The sequence below is a fragment of the Bombina bombina genome, chromosome 1 (genome assembly GCF_027579735.1).
Source record: "Bombina bombina isolate aBomBom1 chromosome 1, aBomBom1.pri, whole genome shotgun sequence".
Taxonomy (NCBI): Eukaryota; Metazoa; Chordata; class Amphibia; order Anura; family Bombinatoridae; genus Bombina; species Bombina bombina.
The window spans coordinates 558,176,924-558,191,666 of record NC_069499.1 but is presented as its reverse complement, the minus strand read 5'-3'; the positions used below and the strand labels follow the sequence as shown (position 1 = coordinate 558,191,666).

The 14,743-nt window shown below is 40.1% G+C and overlaps 1 protein-coding gene across 1 annotated transcript in view; it reads left to right on the top strand.

Annotated features, from left to right (window-relative positions):
- TMEM41A (transmembrane protein 41A) overlaps positions 1 to 14,743 on the top strand; it is an 84,741-nt gene that overhangs the window by 32,575 nt on the left and 37,423 nt on the right. Inside the window, exons 2-3 of the mRNA XM_053698743.1 lie at positions 10,821 to 10,974; positions 12,226 to 12,387. Coding sequence (XP_053554718.1) covers positions 10,821 to 10,974; positions 12,226 to 12,387 — 316 coding nt within the window. The remainder of the gene's footprint in view (positions 1 to 10,820; positions 10,975 to 12,225; positions 12,388 to 14,743) is intronic.

Genomic DNA, 14,743 nt, shown 5'->3' with positions numbered 1-14,743 from the left:
CTGTTCAGTATGCTTTGCCCTTGCGTTGTCTCAGACCTGTTTGTGAGTTCCTGTGTATTACCTGGCTGTCTGACGTCCCTCCTGGTTCCTGATCTCTGGCTTGTTCCTGACTCTGCTGTTCTCCTTGTTCCTGATTCCGGCTCGTCTGACTACTTGCTTTGGCCACTGACTCGGCTCGTCTGACTACTCGCTTTGGCTCCTGACTCGGCTTGTCTGACTACCAGCTCTGGCTTAGACTCCTGGCTTGTTATTTGACTTGTGGACTTTTTATTATTTTTGTTATTAATAAAGGTGTGATTAGTTTTGCACTTCTCGTCTCAGTCTGATTCCTAGCACCCTGACATTACGCAAGGGTCATGAATCCTGATGGTCCTAATAATCCATCTTTACCTACCATCATTTCCAGGATGGATGAATAGGATCACCGCTTGGATCAATTTGCACTAACCCTGCAAACCCTGCTGACTCGCACTGCACATTTGGACCAGAGTGTCCCACAAGTTATAGCTGCTCCTGTTTCCGCTGCTGCACCTAGTCCTACCAGGAGCATGTCTGGTTCTGCACCTCTACCTCAGGGATATGGAGGCGATCCTATTCAGTGCAAAGGGTTTTTGAACCAGGTGGGCATTTACTTTGAGATGTTACCTCAGGCATTTCCCTCTGACAGAGCTAAGGTGGGATTTCTTATCTTGTTGCTCTCTGACACAGCTCTTGCCTGGGCTAATCCCTTGTGGGAGACTAATAAACCTGTGATTTCAAATTACCCTGAATTTGTGGCCTCCTTTCGAAGGGTATGCTATTGAGTTCCGTACGATTGCCGCAGAGGTAGCTTGGAACAATAAAGCTCTTGTTGCCGCCTTCTTTCATGGGATTTCTGATGCGATTAAAGACGAAGTTGCTGCCAGAGATTTACCAGAGGATCTCGAGGCATTGTTGTCTTTTTAATCCTAATTAACATCAGACTAAGTGAGAGGCCCTTTTTCAAGGAGTGCTTGCGGAAGCCTCCTGTTCCGTTGTCTCCTACGTGTTCATTCCCATCCATGCCTCCCTCTCCTCCCATGCCTCCTGGTCACGAGTCACCAGGTACTGCTGAGCCAATGCAGTTGGGATTCACGCATCTCTCCGCGGTGGTGAGGGGCTCTGCCTCTATTGTGGGTTACAGGGCCACCTTTTAAAGTCTTGTCCTACACGGCCGGGAAGCGCTCGCACCTAAGGTGCTGTCGGGGGCAGACCTTGGGTGCTTTATCCTCATCCCCGGAACCGCTAAAGGAGAAACCTTTGGTCACGGTTGTCCTTTCCTGGGTGGGCTCCTCCATAGTCACACAGGCTCTTGTTGACTCCGGTGCTGCGGGCTATTTCATTGACAGTGCTTTTGTATCAAAGCACTACATTTGAGAATCTTAAGACTGCCTTTGCTGCCGCTCCCGTTCTGGCTCATCCTAACTCTGTCCTACCTTTCATTCTTGAGGTCTATGCGTCTGAAATTGGAGTAGGTGCCCTCTTGTCTCAACGTCCTACGCCTGATGGTTCCTTGCATCCGTGCGGTTTCTTCTCTTAGAAATTGTCTCCGGCAGAGTGCAATTATGAAATTGGCGACAGGGAATTACTGGCCATAATTTTGGCACTCAAGGAATGGAGGCATCTTCTCGAGGGTACTAGCGTACCAGTGCTCATTCTTACTGACCACAAGAATTTGACTTATCTATCCGAAGCAAAACGTTTGTCGCCCGACAGGCCATATGGGCACTATTTTTGTTTCGGTTTAATTATGTGGTCTCCTACTTGCCTGGTAGTAAGAATGTTAGGGCTGATGCCCTCTCTTGACAATTTTTGCCTCTGTCCAAGGAGGAGTCTGTACCTATTCCAGTTATACCTCCTGAAGAGAGATCTTGGCTGCACAAACCAATGCACCTCCTGAGAAACCTAGTTGTAAGTGCTTTTTTCCTGAGAATCTTCGAACTAAACTATTGCACACTTACCACTATCCTAAAGCCGCAGGTCACCCGGGCAATAACCAAATGATTTGGTCTGTCACTCGACAATTCTGGTGGCCAGATCTTCGTTCTGATGTTGCTGCATATGTTGCCTCTACTCAGTCTGTGCACAGAATAAGACTCCTCAACGTCTTCCTGTGGGTCTTCTTCAACATATTGCTAATGGTGAGCGTCCTTGGACACATCTTTCCATGGACTTAATTGTCGAGCTCCCTGTTTCCAATGGCAATACTGTTAACTTAATGGTGGTTGACCATTTTTCTAAAATCTCACATTGCATTCCCTTGAAGAAGCTGCCTACTGCTCAGAAACTTGCTTCAATTTTTACCCACGAGGTCTTCCGTTTACATGGATTACCCAGATTTTGGCGTTCCTTTTGTGCTCAAATGGGGATCCAGCTTTCATTCTCATTGGCATATCACCCTCAATCCAATGGGGCTGCGGAACGGTCTAATCAAGCTCTGGAACAGTTTCTCCGTTGCTATGTCTCAGATCACCACAATAATTGGTCTGAACTGTTACCTTGCTGCCCGATTCATTCATGTCTCAGGTTATTCCGTCTTTGGAGGAGCATCTCCAGCAACTCCGTTCCATGTGGGTGCAGATTCAGGATTGCCTTCATTGTTCTATGCAGCGACAAAAGTTCCAGGCTGATCATAGGCGTCTGCCTGCGCCTTCCTACCAGGTTGGTGAGAGGGTTTGGCTGTCCTCCTGCAACTTGAAACTTCGGGTGCCTTCCAATAAACTGGCTCCCCGTTATGTTGGTCCTTTTCGAATACTACGACGGGTCAATCCTGTGGCCTACGCTCTTGACCTTCCTCCTGCAATGCGCATCTCCAATGTTTTTCATGTCTCTCTCTTGAAACCATTGGTTTGTAATCGATTTATCACTGTGTTCCCTCGTCCTATCTCTGTTCACATGAAAATATAGAAATGGGCCCAGCACTCACCATCCAATTAAGGGTGCACGCTACAGGGGTTTCTGCACTAACCCCCAAAGGTAGACAATATTGTAGAAAAGAGCAGCAGCACCACACTTTATGAACTTTTAACTGCTTTTAATGATGAAACATACAGGAAAGCAACGACGTTTCGGTCATCAACTGACCTTAATCATGTTGTATACAGAAGTAGCTAAACACACTGCTTAAATAGCTATATGGGGAGGGGTCACAGATACCTGTGTGGGTGTACACCCATATAGTTAACACTTTCATATATCAAACACAGTATTGTTCTCAAACTCCCTCTAGTGGATAAAGATACTTCATTCTAAATTTCTATAGTGACCTATAAGACAAAACATAAATATGTATATATTATAAAAACATCAATTTACAATAATTAAACATTGCAAAAAGAAAATATTGTAGCACCAATAAATGTACATAATTACCACATTTATACCAATATATCCAGATAGCATATTAATACAGTATATTCACAATGTTACTTGCCAGTCTATTTCCTTATTCATTCCTAGAGGGGCAAGAGCTTGTAATGTATAAATCCAGAATGTCTCTCTGCTTTTAAGTATGGATTGTCTATCACCACCTCTCCTAGGCCTCTTGATCTGTTCTATGACCTGGAATCTCAGTTGGGAGATGGTATGACCTGCCTGCAAGAAATGGTTAGAGACTGGAGCGTCCCTATTCCCACATCTTATATTGGATTTGTGCTCTACAATTCTGTCCCTTACCCTACGTGTAGACTCACCTATATAAATCTTTGAGCATGGACACTTAATTAAATAAATCACATACTCTGAGTTGCATGTAAAGTAACCAGGGATTTTAAATTTCTTGCCGGTCAGGGGATGCAAGAAACAGTTACCTCTAATTACATTATTGCAATTACAACACCCTAAGCATGGGAAGCAGCCTAATTTTGGTGTAGATATATATGTTTGTGTCTGTTTCTTACCTGGGCCTAAATCTGCTCTTATTAATTTGTCCCTTAGGTTTTGACACCTTCTATAGGCTGGCATAGGTGGTAATTCAAAATCTTTAATTTGAGGGTTAAGGTCTTTAATAACAGACCAGTGTTTCCTGATAATATTATTAATATTCTTACTAAGAGGGTTGAATTGTGAGACAAAAACCATACGCTTATTGTCTTTTTTCTGCTTTACATTGCCTCTCAGGATAGAATGTCTAGGAATTTCACTGACTTCTTCTATCTGTTTCTGGATGAGTTGTTTGGGAAAACCTCTCTCAATAAACAGTTTACCCATTTCTAATAATCTGGTATGGGCTGTGTTGTCATCTGAGACTATTTTCTTGACCCTCAGGAGTTGGCTCCTAGGAAGGCTATTGATCAAATGGGGGGGATGGGCACTTTCATACCTTAGGAGACTATTTCTGTCACTCTCTTTCCTATATAGGTCAATTTTTAATGTCCTCCCATCTTTGATTACTTTAGTGTCTAGGAAAGCCACTGACTCCTCACTGAAGGTCAACTTAAACTTAATGTGTCTAGTAGATACATTTAAATCAGCCACAAATTTCTGCAAGGAGTCAATGTCGCCCCCCCCCCCCCCATATGCCAAACACATCATCGATATATCTGAACCAACACAGTCCATATTGTTGAAATAACTGGTTAGTGTATACAAATATCTCCTCATATACATTCATAAAGATGTTGGCATATGTGGGGGCGACATTTGACCCCATCGCAGTACCCTGACATTGTAGGTAAAATTGATCCTGAAAAAGGAAAAAATTGCAGTAGAGGATGAGTTGTAATAATCCTAAAATAAATTCACAATGAATGTTAGAAAATCTATCATTACTCTGGATAGCCTGTCCGACAGCCCCTAAGCCACTTGTATGTGTAATGGATGTGTAAAGGCTATTTACATCGAGGGTAAAAAGGATATATTTCTCACTTGACATACTTAATTCTTCTAATTTCACAAGAAAATCACCTGTGTCCTTAATATAGGACATAGATTCCATAGCTAGTGGTCTAAGTAGCTTGTCAAGATATTTGGATACATTTGTCATGATTGAATTAGTGCTGGCAACAATCGGACGGCCAGGGGGAGCTTCTCTGTTCTTATGTATTTTGGGTAGTGTATAGAATACAGGTGTAACAAACTCTTTAATCAACAGAAATTTTTGTTCTTTTTCAGTTATTACCCCATTACATATTGCTTTATTGATGTATTGAGTCAACTCATGTTGTACTTCAAATGTTGGGTCCCTGTCTAGTAATCTATACACTGTATTATCTTGTAGTTGACCCCTAATCTCTTGAACATAATATTTCTTATCAAGAATAACGGTGGCCCCGCCCTTATCCGCTGGCTTGCAAATAATCTCATTATTATTTTTCAAACTTAGTAGTGCCTCATTTTCAGATCTAGAGAAATTACTCTGTAGAGTTTTCCTGTCCCTATCCGTGACTAGCTGTTTATGTTTAAGTACATCTATGTCCCTCAAGACTAACTGTATAAAAGTTTCTATGCTGTTGTTATGCACCTGAGGATTAAAGTTACTTTTACATCTAAGACCCAAATTTTTAAGAGACAAAGGTTTATCACCATACTCCAAGTCCGCATTAATATTATCTCCTTGAACAGCCTGTGATTGTCCAAAATATGCCTTTAATTTAATATTGCGGAATAAAGTATGTAGTTCCCTTTGTAGCTGAAAAAAGTCACATCTTGGTATGGGACAAAATGATAGTCCTTTGTTGACTACCTGTTTCTCTAAGTCTGTAAAAGTATGTTTAGAGATATTCACCATCAGTTCCGCTTGGTCTTGTTCCGTGCCGTTCTCTGTGGCCTGGCTTCTTTCGTTTTGGTATCCATTGATTTTCCGGCGGTGTTTCCGACCGCCCCTGCGTCTCCTTCGGAGTCCCCCGACGTGTCGCTTGTGGATGACGTGGAGGATGCGCCCGTGTCGCGCATCCGATGTTGCCGTCTCCAATTGGTCGACCCTTGTCGACTCCTATCGTCGTAATTGGGATCCGTCGCCCATCGATACACCATACCACTGCGATAATCATCTTCGTCCCTCTGGAACTTTTGGCGTTTTCGTGCCTCGATGACCTTCTTCATTTCTGCAATATTAACCTTTGTCTCTTAAAAATTTGGGTCTTAGATGTAAAAGTAACTTTAATCCTCAGGTGCATAACAACAGCATAGAAACTTTTATACAGTTAGTCTTGAGGGACATAGATGTACTTAAACATAAACAGCTAGTCACGGATAGGGACAGGAAAACTCTACAGAGTAATTTCTCTAGATCTGAAAATGAGGCACTACTAAGTTTGAAAAATAATAATGAGATTATTTGCAAGCCAGCGGATAAGGGCGGGGCCACCGTTATTCTTGATAAGAAATATTATGTTCAAGAGATTAGGGGTCAACTACAAGATAATACAGTGTATAGATTACTAGACAGGGACCCAACATTTGAAGTACAACATGAGTTGACTCAATACATCAATAAAGCAATATGTAATGGGGTAATAACTGAAAAAGAACAAAAATTTCTGTTGATTAAAGAGTTTGTTACACCTGTATTCTATACACTACCCAAAATACATAAGAACAGAGAAGCTCCCCCTGGCCGTCCGATTGTTGCCAGCACTAATTCAATCATGACAAATGTATCCAAATATCTTGACAAGCTTCTTAGACCACTAGCTATGGAATCTATGTCCTATATTAAGGACACAGGTGATTTTCTTGTGAAATTAGAAGAATTAAGTATGTCAAGTGAGAAATATATCCTTTTTACCCTCGATGTAAATAGCCTTTACACATCCATTACACATACAAGTGGCTTAGGGGCTGTCGGACAGGCTATCCAGAGTAATGATAGATTTTCTAACATTCATTGTGAATTTATTTTAGGATTATTACAACTCATCCTCTACTGCAATTTTTTCCTTTTTCAGGATCAATTTTACCTACAATGTCAGGGTACTGCGATGGGGTCAAATGTCGCCCCCACATATGCCAACATCTTTATGAATGTATATGAGGAGAGATTTGTATACACTAACCAGTTATTTCAACAATATGGACTGTGTTGGTTCAGATATATCGATGATGTGTTTGGCATATGGGGGGGGGGGGCGACATTGACTCCTTGCAGAAATTTGTGGCTGATTTAAATGTATCTACTAGACACATTAAGTTTAAGTTGACCTTCAGTGAGGAGTCAGTGGCTTTCCTAGACACTAAAGTAATCAAAGATGGGAGGACATTAAAAATTGACCTATATAGGAAAGAGAGTGACAGAAATAGTCTCCTAAGGTATGAAAGTGCCCATCCCCCCCATTTGATCAATAGCCTTCCTAGGAGCCAACTCCTGAGGGTCAAGAAAATAGTCTCAGATGACAACACAGCCCATACCAGATTATTAGAAATGGGTAAACTGTTTATTGAGAGAGGTTTTCCCAAACAACTCATCCAGAAACAGATAGAAGAAGTCAGTGAAATTCCTAGACATTCTATCCTGAGAGGCAATGTAAAGCAGAAAAAAGACAATAAGCGTATGGTTTTTGTCTCACAATTCAACCCTCTTAGTAAGAATATTAATAATATTATCAGGAAACACTGGTCTGTTATTAAAGACCTTAACCCTCAAATTAAAGATTTTGAATTACCACCTATGCCAGCCTATAGAAGGTGTCAAAACCTAAGGGACAAATTAGTAAGAGCAGATTTAGGCCCAGGTAAGAAACAGACACAAACATATATATCTACACCAAAATTAGGCTGCTTCCCATGCTTAGGGTGTTGTAATTGCAATAATGTAATTAGAGGTAACTGTTTCTTGCATCCCCTGACCGGCAAGAAATTTAAAATCCCTGGTTACTTTACATGTAACTCAGAGTATGTGATTTATTTAATTAAGTGTCCATGCTCAAAGATTTATATAGGTGAGTCTACACGTAGGGTAAGGGACAGAATTGTAGAGCACAAATCCAATATAAGATGTGGGAATAGGGACGCTCCAGTCTCTAACCATTTCTTGCAGGCAGGTCATACCATCTCCCAACTGAGATTCCAGCTCATAGAACAGATCAAGAGGCCTAGGAGAGGTGGTGATAGACAATCCATACTTAAAAGCAGAGAGACATTCTGGATTTATACATTACAAGCTCTTGCCCCTCTAGGAATGAATAAGGAAATAGACTGGCAAGTAACATTGTGAATATACTGTATTAATATGCTATCTGGATATATTGGTATAAATGTGGTAATTATGTACATTTATTGGTGCTACAATATTTTCTTTTTGCAATGTTTAATTATTGTAAATTGATGTTTTTATAATATATACATATTTATGTTTTGTCTTATAGGTCACTATAGAAATTTAGAATGAAGTATCTTTATCCACTAGAGGGAGTTTGAGAACAATACTGTGTTTGATATATGAAAGTGTTAACTATATGGGTGTACACCCACACAGGTATCTGTGACCCCTCCCCATATAGCTATTTAAGCAGTGTGTTTAGCTACTTCTGTATACAACATGATTAAGGTCAGTTGATGACCGAAACGTCGTTGCTTTCCTGTATGTTTCATCATTAAAAGCAGTTAAAAGTTCATAAAGTGTGGTGCTGCTGCTCTTTTCTACAATACTATCTCTGTTCACAACCATGAAGAATATGAGGTCAGCAGCATTATTGACTCTCGTATGTCCAGGGGCCGGGTACAGTATTTGGTTCACTGGAGAGGCTACGGTCTGGAGGCGTGTTCATGGGTTCCCTCCTCTGATGTTCATGCTCCCGCCCTTCTCCGTGCCTTCCATGCCCGTTTCCCCAATAAGCCTTTTGCCCTCCCACGGGGGAGGGGTCATTGAGGGGAGGGTACTGTCAGGGTTTTTTCCCTGCTTTGTTTGATATGTGCTGTTGGCAGCCATTTTACTCACCTCTTACTGAATCTGGTGCAGAGTGTCTTATGCTGCTAATTTCCTGCACGCCCTCTTATGGCCGGACTGGTGTATATCATCCGTGTGAGACAGGTTGCAGTCTCAGTATTGTGATGTCATCACTTATTATTTAAAGGGCCTCTGTTCAGTATGCTTTGCACTTGCGTGGTCTCAGACCTGTTTGTGAGTTCCTGTGTATTACCTGGCTGTCTGACGTCCCTCCTGGTTCCTGATCTCTGGCTTGTTCCTGACTCTGCTGTTCTCGTTGTTCCTGATTCCGGCTAGTCTGACTACTCGCTTATGCCCCTGACTCGGCTCGTCTGACTACCAGCTCTGGCTTAGACTCCTGGCTTGATGTTTGACTTGTGGACTTTTTATTATTTTTTGTTATTAATAAAAATTGCACTTCTCGTCTCCGTCTGATTCCTGGCACCCTGACAGTGATATATAAATGTTTTTTCTTATACCATATACCATATAAGTTGCTCACTTGCTCCTTTTATATACTATGTTATTCAATTTCAGTTTGTCAAAAACTTTATTAAGCAGAGGTCCAAGAGACCGTCTATATCATTTTATTCCCTCTAGATACCATACTAGTCTGTCTGGGTCCAAGAGCGGCTCATTGTCAAATGAGAGAGTCTTATAACACCTTAAAAAATAGGTTTCAGTTTAGCCTTTTCAGCTTTTTCATCGTAATTTCATCTATTGTATCATTGGAGAATTGTCAACTACATGTGAATTTAACATAATTTATATTTACGCTAAGCCATAGTATTTCTTTTGTATATATCAAATACTATGGTACAATTGAATACTGGTCAATCGTATATTGTTTTAATCGCAAAACCTTAATAAAAATTATAAAACAAAAACAAAAACAAAAAACAGCTTAAGCAACAACAACAAAAAAAAAATAATAATAAAAAATATAAACAGTTCTATTGCATAAAGGTATTTGTTTTGTACTGCTGTGCATTTTAAATACAGCATTTGTGTCCTGTTCATTTTAAGTCAATGAATTTCATGAGCTTGTATGAAAGATGGCAGCTCTGAACAATTAATTATTTGCGTAACTATGATAAAGATTTCAAGTGACAGCTTACAGGGAGGGGGTAAGAGAAGTTGGTTCAGACCATTACTGCTATAGATCTCCCTAAAATATATTTAATCGTAGGTGTGAAAACCATGCAGAAAATATCAAGTGGTGTGTTTGCTGCTATGTTTAGCAGGAGCAAATGTGTGCGAAATGGGATAGCTTATTACTTACACTCTGAGGAGTGGCAAGTGTCAGATTCACTTGTGTCAGAACTGCTCTATTTATGAACACAAGACTTTGGTTCTCAATTTGAAACTTTATGCACAGCGTCTAAACAAATTGTAATAAAAAAACACCTATTGGTTATTAATGTTCAAATATAAAAAATTGTACACAGCTAGTACACACTTATTTTTTACTAACTGAATCTACTTATCTCTAAACTAAGAAAATAAAATAGCATCTAGTGGCACCATACAGGCATACTGGCTGCAGCACGAGCGTCTAGGTAAAGTACTTTTGTGGGCATAGCATAAATCATGCTGTTTCTCAGTTTTTTTAGATTTTGAGGATAGCTAAAAGCAAGAGCAATTCATTTTGTCCAGTAAATAATATTTATGCCATTAGTTAACACATGTGCCATCATGCAAAATCTTGAATATTGTTTATTACAGGAAATGCACCCTAACAGTCATTACATTTCCGGTCTTGCACTGGCATTCTAATTTGGACAGGTTTGGGGCATGCACGGCTCCTAAACTGAAAGTAACATTTGCAAGCTTCTTTTTATTAGGTTTGTCCTGAACATGTTCTAGTGTATATGTACTTGAAACTTGGTAGTTTCTTCTACATGTTGTCACAAAACTGTCCCATTGTATACTTTCTCAGGTCACTGGTCTTTCCATCGGATCTAGATGAGCTGCAAGAGCTGGCAGACTTCCTGCTCTACTACAAGAGGGAGCACCAATCATATGTCTTGCTTCTGTTTTGCAGTGCCTACCTTTATAAGCAAACGTTTGCCATCCCTGGATCCAGCTTCCTGGTAATGTATTTAATCAGTAATATACCTCATTGAAAAAGCATCACACATAATGTAGTAACATTCCTTGCACCTCAAATGTCAGAGTGCAGTATTCTATATATATGACTGCAACATTGCAGATTATTTCTCGTAACGAATAAAATAAAGTTTGTGCCGTGTGCAGCTTTATGTTTGTTGCTAAAATGTGCTTGTATTGCCACCCCTTGGTGAGTCTTTATGTTTGCAGTGCTCTGCTTATTCGCTATTGTGCACATCCCTGATGTAGGCTTGTGTTTGTGTGCCGCTTAGGTCAAGCTCCAAGTGTTTTTTTTTTTTTTTCTGTGGCATCTGGGTGTCCTGTGAGACCATTGTGTGTATCCCTGCAGCATACTATGTGCAGTGGAGGCAGTATTTTTCTGTCTCCTTGTGACTTTTATTTATGACCTTATTGTATTCGAGTGGCACATGCAAAACATAGATGTTGATGGCTTATTTAGTCTGTGTACATCCTTCTGAGAAATGGTGGCTTACATAATCTTCAATATACCCTTAAGCATAACCCAGGCATTCTTAAATCCCCTTACTGTATTCCCTACCATTGTTCAAAGCCCATTCCATGCATTAAACGCAGTGACCTAGATTACAGTGAATATGCAATGAGCCATATATTAGTGACATCCGTGACATTATCAACTGCTGCTGACATGCCATTATTAGAGGTTCAGAAAACAAAGCGGCATAGAGTACAGTAATTGTAAATGTCCTCGGATCTACTCACTGTTTTGTTACAAAAGCTCACAGCTGGGTAAAGTCTTTACTATCAGCCACCATTCTTAAACCTGCGTAGAAACAAATACAAAAGACATTTCTAAGCCTTATATTTAAAGTGACATTTGCTTATTAAATATAAATGCTATATTTAAAAATAACAAGTAATGGTTTAGTTAGTGAATAATATTAACATTTAATATGTATTTTTTAACAAATCACATTTTTTTGGGAAAATATTGGTTACTACTCACAGTATGCAGCTTCATATGGACATCTTTACTTTTAGGCATAATATTTAGGTTTTATAAACTACAATAAATTACACATGAACCTGTTGCTCCCAACTTCAAATCAAATGTTTTGTGTCTCATTGTATGAAGTCTCATTTTATTTAGTCCCTTTGTGGCTGGACTCGGCACCTATTGCAGGAAGACCAGAAAGGTATGTTTGTGAAGCTGCATTGTTTATGGTTGGAGTAATGGCTGAGTTATGTCATTCTAGAACATGCTGGGTGGAGCTCTCTTTGGTCCATGGCTTGGCCTTTTCCTCTGCTGCACACTTACTTCACTGGGTGCCACATGCTGTTACCTGCTGTCACAAGCTTTTGGCAAACAGATTGTAGTGCAGTACTTCCCTGACAAAGTCTCTATGCTACAGAACAAGGTAATTGTCCATTACAGATCACAGTAAGTAGCACTCATCTGCTAATTTAACTTTATAAATCATCTTTTTTTTATCACCATGGAATTCATTTTTTTCTTATTTTTTTTTTTTAAAGTTTTTATCGAGGTTGTGCGAAAAACCAATACAGCTTATGCAAAATAATATCGTACAAAACATGCATAAATGGTACATTTCACATATACTACTTCCATCTAAATAAGTAAGATCTGCAGCATAGGCTATACTATGGAAGAGTCAGGAACCTCTTTTCTATAAGTATATGATAAAATAGATTAACAAGATATATTTCAAGCAACAATGACAATACATATGCTGAGCAAGATGAGTTTCCTCACTTAGTATTTAGGCACCCTCTGTACTTACTTTAGGAGAGGAAAGTGGGAAATGTGAGTGGACCTATAAAAATATAGTGAATGAACACTTATGCTGTTAAATAATATTAACATTGGAGGGGTCCTTTCTAGAATTAAATAATGTAGTAAGATATGTAGGTATAATGCAATAATCGGTAGATATATAAACATACATGGTAAACAGAATGCAATAATCGATATATATATCTAAACATATATGGTAGACAGCAACTAGTAACCAAGAGGTCACTAGGTAAATATTTAGAAAACACAGTAGAATATATAGGTATGGTGCAGTATATAAAACATGGTGACTTAGAATAGGATGGCAATTAGTATGTCAAACAATAGATACAGTAAGGGCGCCATTCCTGTACTAACATAATATGATATATAGATATGGTATAATATTTATTATGCGGTATGGGTAAGATAAACCGCGCAGAGAATTCTCCAAGATTGGGAGACTTATTGTGGGGGTGGTGGTGGGGGGGGGGGAGGTGGGAGTTAGAATAAAGTAGATAAATAAATGGTAAATATGTTCCATATAATGGTATCCATAAGTTTAGTAATCATAATGAGGATACTGAAGAAGAAAAGGGTAGCCTTGTTTATGAGCAGTAATACTTTGCTAAACTCTCAAGTACAGGTAAGGGCTTGCACCTAGCTAAAATTAAGGGAAAGAGGGCTTTGCTGCCTCGGCCACTGGCAGCCCAACCCCCATATAGTAATATCACTAATGTTATCCTAAGGGCTTGGCATAGGAGTAAAGCGGAAAATTAAACTTGGTGACCTATACACTGCAAGAAGCAATATTGGGAGAAAACAGGGTGCGTATAAAGGAAATTTACTCAGCTAACTAGTATGAATGGTCAGTCCTGCTGACCTAATTAGGTAATAGATATTATGATGAGAAGCTGCATATTTTATGAACGTCCCTGTGAGTGAAAAAACAAGGAATCAGTGTATCTAAGACAAAATGCAACATAGCATCTAAGATAATCATATACAGATAACATAGCATCTAGATTCCACCAGCATTCTGGTAGGTGCACCTAAAACAGTAGACAATTATTACATAAAGCTGATCCCTATAAATACTATAGAGTAGGATGGCCCTGTGTTAGAAAGCCACCCATGGGTGGACAAGGTAACCTGAGAAGTGATGTGTTATGAAATATAAAATACTGTAAACATGCAATAGTGAGTACCAGAACCTGTATATAAGGTAAGAGCCTTTACAAAATACTACCACTAAAGTAGAGAAAACGTTACACTACAAGTATCACTCACTAAACCATAATAGCAATCACAGCTTTAACAAAAAGGTATAGTGGCATAAATGCTTGAATCAGGTGAGGGGTTGATAGGACGTTTCTAGGCATCATTGAAGCAGTCTCATATAGCCAGGCTGGGTGAGAGAAGTCACTATGATGAGATGTGCCAAGATGGGGATTTCCTTACCCCACACCGGACCGAAAAGCTGGATAGAGTCTCCGGGTCACCATGTTGAGGCTATGGATCGTAGCAAATGGGCTATATCGGGTAAGGCAGTCCGGAGGGGAGAGAAGATCAAGCACGAGGTGGGAATGTCCATCCCAGTCTGCACATTGATGCGCCGAGTGTTGTAAGAGAAGCCTTGGGGCACAATGTAGAGCATACGGGCCCGGTGTCAAGATGAGCAAGTGTGCATCATGCCACTTAGGGGTTCTGTCTGTGCGGCAAAACAACAAGGCTGGGTAAAGCGCTCTAGATGCGGTCACACTAACCTGAGGTAAAGCTCCTAGAGTATCGGGAGCAGTCCCCAAACCTCCGGCTGGCATGTGATCACACTGGGCCTCTTTGTCATCAGGGTTGAGTGGTTGAATAGTGCGGGCTATGTTCCGTGTCACTGACTGCTTAGGCTCCGATAAAATATGGCGCCCGATTATAGCACTGCACCTCTCCAAGAAGACGTGTATTTGTGACATAATACGATCCGC